At 44.0% G+C, this 9,569-nt stretch overlaps 3 protein-coding genes across 5 annotated transcripts; 2 read left to right on the top strand and 1 right to left on the bottom strand.

Annotated features, from left to right (window-relative positions):
- Positions 1-986: 986 nt before the first annotated feature.
- LOC120450544 (deformed epidermal autoregulatory factor 1) lies at positions 987-4,825 on the bottom strand. Of its 2 annotated transcripts, none has more exons than XM_039633647.2 (4): positions 4,345-4,825; positions 3,027-3,804; positions 1,613-2,241; positions 987-1,555 (listed from the first exon to the last, which is right to left on the bottom strand). In XM_039633647.2, exons 1-4 carry the CDS (start codon positions 4,474-4,476, stop codon positions 1,385-1,387), a joined length of 1,710 nt encoding a protein of 569 aa, XP_039489581.1. In that variant the 5' UTR covers positions 4,477-4,825; the 3' UTR covers positions 987-1,384. The 2 variants fall into 2 exon arrangements, with proteins under 2 accessions (XP_039489581.1, XP_039489580.1); XM_039633646.2 differs by having other exon boundaries at positions 3,018-3,804.
- Positions 4,826-5,176: 351 nt separating this feature from the next.
- On the top strand, positions 5,177-6,919 carry LOC120450551 (acidic fibroblast growth factor intracellular-binding protein). Its single transcript, XM_039633656.2, has 9 exons — positions 5,177-5,240; positions 5,295-5,373; positions 5,439-5,757; positions 5,822-5,929; positions 5,990-6,122; positions 6,173-6,273; positions 6,330-6,398; positions 6,459-6,644; positions 6,704-6,919. The coding sequence occupies exons 1-9, from the start codon at positions 5,238-5,240 to the stop codon at positions 6,780-6,782; spliced, it is 1,077 nt and encodes a 358-aa protein (XP_039489590.1). The 5' UTR covers positions 5,177-5,237; the 3' UTR covers positions 6,783-6,919.
- Positions 6,920-7,035: 116 nt separating this feature from the next.
- Positions 7,036-9,238, top strand: LOC120450550 (protein cycle). 2 transcript variants are annotated; one of them, XM_039633655.2, is made up of 5 exons: positions 7,037-7,228; positions 7,486-7,560; positions 7,754-8,208; positions 8,279-8,708; positions 8,766-9,238. In XM_039633655.2, exons 1-5 carry the CDS (start codon positions 7,209-7,211, stop codon positions 9,025-9,027), a joined length of 1,242 nt encoding a protein of 413 aa, XP_039489589.2. In that variant the 5' UTR covers positions 7,037-7,208; the 3' UTR covers positions 9,028-9,238. The 2 variants fall into 2 exon arrangements, with proteins under 2 accessions (XP_043862174.1, XP_039489589.2); XM_044006239.1 differs by lacking the exon at positions 7,486-7,560 and having other exon boundaries at positions 7,036-7,228.
- The last annotated feature ends 331 nt before the right edge of the window (positions 9,239-9,569 follow it).

Raw genomic sequence — 9,569 nt, forward strand, 5'->3', positions numbered from 1 at the left:
TAACACGACACAAACGTAGGCTTTGTACATTTAAATGTATGTATATATTTTGTCGATCTTTTCATCTGAACTTCTCTCGATATTCCCCTATCTGCACTTGCGTTCGATTTTTGATTTGTGTTGTGTGTGTGAGTGGGCGCCGATTTCATTTTTTGTAGTGTATCTGAACAACGTGGCTTGGTTTTAATTGAATGCAACATCCGAAACCATTACAGACATGAAAATAAAGATTTCAAATTGATTTGGTCAGGCGGTGGCCTGAAAATCGAACATAACTTTTTTTTCATCTGCGATTCTCGCAAGAGTGACGATTTTGTGTGTGTCGGTTGTGGTTTCTCGCTGTGTATGTGTCGGGTGTGTGCGTGAATCGGAATATATAGCTAGTTGTTTATTATATACTACATATATAAATGTATTAGCATATGGAGACTACAGACTATAAGAATTGTTACATCAGCTGGGGGCGTAGGCAAAAACTTTACAAACGGGAGAACGGGGAAAACCCTACGAGACACATTTACACACAGCTAACAAACTGTAAGTTGTCCATTTTCAATTTTCAGCTATATGTTTACATTTCGGTTCGATTACTGTGCGGGCATATATGTATGTTTGTAAGTTTGTAAGTTTATAATTGGAATTCGGATTGCTGATTTATTTAGCTTGTTTGTTTGAAATCTTTATTGGATGCTTGTAACGGGCAGTAGTATCCATAAAATTATAATGGTATAATGTTAAAAGTTTAACTATGCGCTTAAAATCTAATGAAAAGTGTATACATCGACGAATATGTATGGTAATTTCAGAAATTTTTTATCTTTGCTTAGGTTTTATCTAGTTGTTTTTCACTGTCGATTGTGTGTTTTGAATGGGGCGCGGGGAGCGGGGTGGTTGGATGTTTGGGGTCTCTCGTTAGTTATGCTATGCGCTTTGCAACTATTATTAAATTAATTTAATTTAAATTGAATTACAAGTAATCGGTTTAGTTTTTCTTTACTTTTACTTCCATATTGTAGCTTAATTCTCTACGCCTTTGCACTTGCTTTGATTTTCGCTTGCTACATTTTACTCTTTTTTTAATTAATTTTATTTTCGTTTCGCTTTTTTGTTTTTTTTTTTCTTTGCTGGCTTGCCCTACGTTCAATAGTAAAATGTATATATATTTATATAGTTATATGTACGTTAAGAATTACATTAATGTAGGACATACGTCTAAGAGGTTGCAGGATTGCTAATGTGGATTGGGCGTCGAGGGGGAAAGGAGTGGGAGTGGATTACAGGACTACAGGTGGATGACCTGGTTCGATCTGCAAGGACTTTAGGGGAACTTCCTATAATCGTATTAATTAGTAGTAAAATTTGTATGTACAATTCGTTACGTTGCTTAGGACTGATCGTCGATCAACAGCATGACCTGCTGCGTTGTCGTTTGTGGATTCCTTGTGCACTCCACCTGGTGAGCATTCCAATCCTTTCGCTGGCAGAACTCCGAGCAGTACGGCGTCTTTCGACACAGTGAGCACTCGGCCAATGCTTCGCGGTTACAGTTGGCGCACTATTGGAAATCGCAAATATAAGAACCAAAGCCTTAGTACCAAAGCCCAAAACATACCTTCTTAGCCGAAATGATCTCGTTGCCGTGCAGGGAGCCTGAAATATTCGGATCGTCGATGTCCGCGTGCACCTGGACACGCATCGCGCTGACCGCCGCATCGCGCTCCTTTTGCAGAACCTCGAGGCGACGCTCGTAGGACTGCTTCATGTCGTTAAGCAGGCGTTTGAAGTCATTGGTCGCCTTGACCATGGTGCAGTACACGTGTTCGATGTTCTTCATCGACTGACTGGTGTCCAGGACGGCGATGGAGGATCCATCGTTGATGTTTACCACAAACGTTTCCCTTTCATAGGTGTTGCCCATTTGCGACTGGTCGACCAGCTCGGTGGAGGTGTCCAGGCTGTCGTTAAGCGCTGCCCACGGCTCATCCTTGGACGTGATGTTCTCTTCCGATAGGAACATGTTGTTCTCGTCCACCACGCTGGCTGTAGCAGCAGCCACAGCTGCAGTTACATCCACACAGTTATTGGCGCCGCTCCCGCTCGTGTTGTTGTTATTGGTATTACTGTTGTTGTTGTTACTATGATGGGTGTTACGCTTGCGTTTGGGTCCAGACTCCATATCGAGATCGGTTTGATTCCGCTTCCGCCGCTTGTACGGTGTGAAGAGACGGATAGGTCCGGAAGCTAAACAAGATGAGCGTGTAGGGGGGTTAAACAAATGTTTTTAGTTGGGTCCAGTTGGGGTGCACATTGGGCTCGGCACAACTGGAGAAAACATAACGAGGCCCTGGAAAGGACTATTTGCTACTAGTTTTCTTGACAAACTAACCCGAATGAGGCCCATTAAAGTGATTAGAATAATGAGTTGTTATTAATAAATCAGAATGACATTTGAAACGAATGTCCTGTCCGAATAGTTTTAAAAGTAACATTATTACTTGTTGTCAAGAGCAATAAATTTTAAATTGCTTTTAATTAACGGGCGAGATGTACTCTCAATATGTTTGCATATCAGCAATCGCAAAATTTTCAACTATTTGGTCGATTGCTAGTTACTACGTCCTTTCTTATTAATCTATATTTATGATGGAATGTTACATTTTATAACCCTGTTTGATAAAGCTACCTTGCTTAAACCAAATGTATTTTTTTTTTGAGATATCTGCGGTCTTGCACATTATTTTCTTTTGAGTTACAATATGTAATAATATTCCAGACTTGTATACGTTAGAATAATTCAGTTTCAGTAAGATATTAAATCGTTAAGAATTGTTGAAATACTATATTGGCCAAGAAAAAATGTTTATAAACAGAAGACAGGTGGGTGTTCTAAGTTGTAGTGTTATGATTTCGGGTTGTGCGCGAGTCCTGCACTTGGGACGGCATGACGGACCAATGACCAGGTCAACTCGGTCCGCCACGCAGCAGTGGCAGTGTGTAAAAATTGTTGTTCGTCTCACCTGACTCACCTGCTTCGTCGTCGCAACAGACGGTGCAGCTGCAGTTGGTCGCGTGCGGCGTGAGCGTACCCTCGTCGATGAGGGACTGCAGCGATTTGCCGCCATACTTGATGGAGCGCTTCCAGTCCTTGCTGGAACCTCGGCCACACACATGCTCAAATTCACTGGGCGTATGCCACTTGTCCTTGTACTTCACACAGCGTCCACGGCCGCCGGAGCCCAGTTTGCTGCGGTATAGCTCGGCGCAGGTGGTTTTGCAGCGGATCTGGAAGACCTCATTGTGCTGGGTGGACGGGTTCTCCGACCAGCCCGAGGAGCCACCACCCGTTCCGCCACCGCCACCTCCAACGCCACTCGCTCCGCCCGCGGCGTGCTCCAAGGTGGCCAGGCTGTCGTGGCTATTGTTGCTCCCGGATCCATCGTGGTTCAGTCCAATCGTATTTGTGGCGGTCGTATTGGTGCCCGCATTATTGGCGCCACCACCGCCGCCGCCTGGTTGTGTCTGCTGCTGGATGACGATCGTCTTAAGGTCGTTGCCCATGCTGACCGTGCTGCCGGACAGGTAGCCATTGTTGTCGACGCACAGCATCGGCTTGAAGTGGGGCAGCTGGTCGGGCGTGATCACATTAAAGGTGGTGCCGGTTATCATCGATCCGATGGGCAGGGATACGGGCACCGAAACCACACCGCCGTTGCCTCCGCCCGCTCCGCTTGTTCCGCCACTGGCGCCGCCGCTACCACTGTTGTCGTTGGAGGAGGATGTGACCATGCGAACCTTGGTGTCCAACTGCATTACCATAGCGCACATATTCCCACGTTCGTCACATGTATGTGGGTGAGAGTCCAGCGGCCAATTAATGACGTTTGCGATTTAATTCAATGCGATTTGCACAGGAATCGGGAAAGAAAATTCGAATGTAAGTAAACAACACAGCATGGGAAAAATGAAAATCGGTATACACAACATTTGTGCGCCACAAATGCGGTGGGTGGATGTGGAGAAGGAGGAGGGGGGTAAAGTGTGAGTGGGTGGAGACGAGAAGGCGAGCGGGGAATGCCTGTGGCCCAGTGGGTCGCACGGAGCGCTTCGTAGGGCGTAAGTTGCGCCACCCCCAGGCCACCTAGCCCAACCACCCACCACCCACTTTCCACAACTGCGCAGAGCGAAGCGGAGCGGTTTTCGAGCCAGATTCGGTTTCGGATTCAATAGATAGAACCTGAACCACACATAGTCTGGAACCAAAACCACCCCGCCAAAGGAAAAGCAAATGGGAAAGCCACAACCAAACGGGCGCCTTATGCACAGTTTGTTGCTCCTTTTTCCTACCTGATGGTGATGATGATGATGGTGATGGCTGGGGCTTTCTAATATCACCTCTTCTTTCACAACATCCTCGGCCAGCGCGGCCAGATCTTTCCTATTCAGGTGCAGCTCGGTAGAGGAGTCAACCTGTTCCATAGTATTGTTATGCCAGTTCACTTTCACTTATTCTTCGGGCCAACGATATTAATGCACTTGAATTGTTCATCGAATTGCCACTTGCAATTGGAATATTGCGATATATGTATATTATTCGACGTCTGACGAGACGACGGACGGTCTGTTGTTGTTGTTGCTGCTGCCGCCGCGATCCGCGTTTTTTCCCGCGCTCACCACGACTCACATGCGAATTGCGCGCTGGTCGCGTTCAAGTTGCATTGCCCTATTTACAGCTTGGTGTTCATTGCAATTTACATTTTTTAAGCTTAAACTTTACTAATTTACTAAAAAAGTTGATATCCTCCTCTTCTTCCTCATGATAACTAGAGTTGTCATGCGCTTTGCAGCTATCGGCGATATCGATAGTCGCGTTTCTTGAACGCTAGCCTGGCCCCACCTCTGACTTTTGAATATCGCAACTTTTACTGCTACTTGTCTTGCATATTAATATCATATTTTTGAGCATCAAAATTCTTAAAGTTTTACTAATGGTTTGATCTTAAAAAGCAAGAACACACCAAAAAGGGTTTTAGCACTAATAATTTACTTTTTGTCTGTTTATTTTTATTATATTAATACCTTATAAAACTTGTACAATAAATATTTCTTTTAGAAAAGCTAATGAAAAATTAATAGAAAAAGGTTGTAGTGCATGGGCCACCTAATGTTTCATCTCTAACATACATTTCGATAAATCCAATTGGACGGCTAGTTCAGAAAACGGTCACACTAAAAATAAAATGGTAACTATCTGATGTTCCACAATAATAATAAATAATAAAACTGAATGCTTTCAGGCCGACGTGGATGTATTTATAAGTAATTACACAATCGTCGATCCAGAAATTTATCAACTATGGATCGAAGGCTTCTCCTGTAAGTTTTGTTCTCCTGACTGGACGGGTTTCATATAAAGTGACTCCTTCGATTTCTAATTCCAGCCAGCGAGGCGGTGTCATATTTAAAACAGAAGGGTTTTGGCCACTCCATGGGGGCTCCCAGCGACCTGATTGCATCAGATGTCCTGGATCACTACCGCACCTATTCCCTGATTGAACTCTACTTAAACGCACCCACCAAGCTGATGGAGCAATCCTGCTTCCAGCTAGAGCCGCATATGCGTGACCTTATCACCGAAAAGTACTACTCCATCGATGATGTGGTGGCTCGTGAAATTCTTGGCAAGAAGCTGTCGTCCCGCTACCGCAAGGACCTCGACGAGGTGGCCGAGAAGACGTGCGTCAAGCTGAAATCGGTTCGGTGTGTAGATTTGGCTATTCCATAGGCAGAGGATTAATATATGTATTTCATATTGCTTTATCAGCCGGCAATTTGACAACGTAAAACGCATTTTCAAAGCAGTGGAGGAAATGCCAGGCACGTTGACCAACAATATTAAGCAACATTTCTTCATATCCACCGATCTTGCCAAGTAGGAAAAGCGTTAATTTATAGTTCTTACTTTCTTCAGCTAATCATTTCACTTTTACAGAAAATATGCCTGCATTGTTTTCCTGGCCTGCCTCCGTTTCGAAACGACAAAGAAGAAGTTGCAATACTTGAGCTTCAGTGATTTGTTAACTTGCTCTCATGCCATCATGATCTACTGGACGTACACTTACCAGGTATGAATTAGATCACCTGATTCCTTGCAAAACTAATTTATTAAGTGCAGCACACTGGACCGGAGTACTATGACACCGAAATGGACAAAGAATTTCTCTTGGATTTGCGGGAATTGCGCTGTCTGCTCGATAAGGAAAAGGAGATTAAGCAGTGAGATTTATTTCTAGCACCAAAGAGCGATTATATAGTTTAGTCCTTGCATTTAGCCTCGTCTGCATGCGCCTAAAGCCAGTTCTTCTTGAGCGCGCCTTTCACGAACTGGATGGAAACTTTCGGTAAGGACTAATTTCCCGATTATCTTACCATTTCATTGACCTGTACCATTTGATTTGCAGTTCTTATTGGCGCGCCCTGATCACAATCGCCTGCAATTTGCATCGCAATCGGGAGCTGCGCGATCTTTTCGTCGATCTCTGTGAAAAGCTTATTGACCCTTGGCGTCAGAATGGCTGGAACCGGGAGCAAGTGAATAAATTTTTAGCTTCCATAACTCAAAGCGTTTTGGATCTGGAAATATCAAGGTGAGATCTTGTATGGATAAAATAAGTATTTTTAGTTAAGAACTTTATGTCCTTTTCAGGGACCAGGAAACTAGATGTCTTTGGGATCGCTATATGCAGGTCATAACGATATGCTTGGATAAAATGTATCACATTTAAGCTGTGATTGAACTAAGGAAAAAATATAAATAGTATTCAATTGTTTGGTTGTGTTTGTTTCGACTTGTGTTGATGTTTACTCATAATATCAGATTATAAACCAAAGTAAAAGAATGAAAATTGATTCTCAAAATTTATTTATTTTGAATGTTAGTATACCGTTGTTAATTGGCGCAAAAAGTATATTTAAGGTAAAAGCCTGTTTTATTTTTGGTATTCTTATGAAAGAGGCTGGTATATTTTCGAGCCACGTTCACACTGGAGCTTCGAAGCTGAAGATGCAGGAAAAGCTTGAAACAAATTATCGGCCTGCACACACTTCCGTTTTAAATGTTATTATTTGGCCGTTGATGTTAGTAAACAAACGAAATAGAGGTCTTCGTCGGTAAGAGGTTAAGGCGACTGAGCAAACGTTACTGATTGGCGATGGAAGTGCAGGAGTTTTGGTGAGTTTCACTGGAAAAGTGCATTGCAAATTACACACATTACATAAAAACTAGCTGTCAGTGTGTGCGTTAAACACCCACACGAACGCACATTCGCGAAAACCCGCACGCACACACACAAAAATTGGCCAGGTGTGTGCGTGGGTGTGAAGGGAAGAGGGAGCAACAGTTGACGCCCGTTACATGGGAAAACCACACACTGGTTGATTAAATATCAGGGTTGTTTTTTAATCCAATCTTGGTTGGTTTCGATTTAGCGAAAATCTGGAGGAGATCGAAGATGAAAACTACGACGAGGAGAAGTCGGCAAAAACCTCGGATGAGAATCGCAAGTACGGAAAATATTTTAAAACTTAACGTATTCCATATCCATTTATCCGGCTTGGAGAACTTAGAATTGCTTTGAAACGTTGATTCAAAAAGAAGAAATGATTATTTGCAGAAGTTAATAAGTCTTTATAATCAAGATACCTGCATGCATATTCGTATGTATTTTACATTTTACCATTGTATTATATCATTCAGGCAAAATCACAGCGAGATCGAGAAGCGGCGTCGAGACAAGATGAACACGTACATCAACGAGCTCTCATCCATGATTCCTATGTGCTTTGCGATGCAGCGGAAGCTGGACAAGCTGACGGTGCTCCGAATGGCAGTGCAGCATCTGCGAGGGATTCGTGGTAGCGGCAGTTTGCATCCATTCAACGGATCTGATTACCGGCCGAGCTTCCTGTCCGACCAGGAGCTCAAGATGATTATCCTGCAGGCCTCGGAGGGATTCCTGTTCGTGGTGGGTTGTGACCGAGGACGCATCCTGTATGTTTCCGATTCGGTGTCTAGTGTGCTGAACAGCACCCAAGCGGATCTGCTGGGACAAAGCTGGTTCGACGTCTTGCATCCGAAGGACATTGGCAAGGTTAAGGAGCAGCTATCCTCACTGGAGCAGTGTCCCAGGGAAAGGCTTATAGATGCAAAGAGTAAGTGGCCCACAAAAGTGTGAAATTCACTTTATTGACTATAGATTTCCCCTTATTTTATTATTTGCAGCCATGTTACCCGTTAAAACCGATGTTCCACAGAGTTTGTGCCGCTTGTGTCCCGGAGCACGGCGCTCCTTCTTCTGCCGCATGAAACTGCGCACCGCTAACAACAACCAGATAAAGGAGGAGTCCGATACATCTTCCAGCTCCAGAAGCTCCACGAAGCGCAAGTCCAGACTAGGTACGGGTCACAAGTACCGCGTTATCCAGTGTACGGGCTACCTTAAGTCCTGGACACCCATCAAGGACGAGGATCAAGACGGCGACAGCGACGAGCAGACAACGAATCTATCCTGTCTTGTGGCAATAGGTCGCATTCCGCCCAACGTCCGCAATTCCACAGTACCCGCCTCGCTGGACAATCACCCGAACATTCGGCACGTGCTCTTCATCTCGCGCCACTCCGGCGAAGGAAAATTCCTGTTCATCGATCAGCGGTAGGTCCCATTATGAGCTTTAATTTTCCTGAAGATTCGACTTATATTGTTTTACAGTGCCACCCTCGTGATCGGCTTCCTGCCTCAGGAGATCCTTGGTACCAGCTTCTACGAGTACTTCCACAACGAAGACATCGCTGCGCTGATGGAATCTCACAAAATGGTGATGCAGGTGCCGGAAAAGGTTACCACGCAGGTCTACCGCTTCCGATGCAAGGACAACAGCTACATTCAGTTGCAGAGCGAGTGGCGGGCCTTTAAAAATCCCTGGACGAGCGAGATTGACTATATAATCGCAAAGAATTCCGTCTTCTTATAAGGGACACGAACGTTCCTTTTGGGAACATTGGGGAACATACTTTTATTTACTTTACTACAATCCAAAATTTGTATACACTCCAAAGATCTTCATCCGCATTGAGTTGCTGGCGCCGGCGGTTAAAATTTCATATTCGATGTACAAACTCTTCTTATTGATAAGTCCATCATTTTTGTACCGCATCAATTAAATTAACGGACAACTTAAAAAAGAGATTTATCTTAGATAAGAACATTGCTATCGTGGGAACAATCTAGTTTCAGCTTATCAAGGTTTCAACATTGCTCTCTGGCGATTGGAATTGTCGAAAACAGCGGTCGCCGTAAATTATAAACAACAAATAGTTCTTAGCCAAGCACGTTTTGGACGTGATCGGCGCTCGAATTTCTTCGGGCACATAACTACTTATGGTAAATGGTCTGGATCATGTGTACATACATATGTACCGACATGTGTGTATTTGATTTATCAACTGAGACGGGCTTTTTCGCCCGTTTTCGTTTCACTCGACTTTTTTTGCTTGCACTATCATCAATAGACCC

The sequence above is a fragment of the Drosophila santomea genome, chromosome 3L (genome assembly GCF_016746245.2).
Source record: "Drosophila santomea strain STO CAGO 1482 chromosome 3L, Prin_Dsan_1.1, whole genome shotgun sequence".
NCBI lineage: Eukaryota > Metazoa > Arthropoda > Insecta > Diptera > Drosophilidae > Drosophila > Drosophila santomea.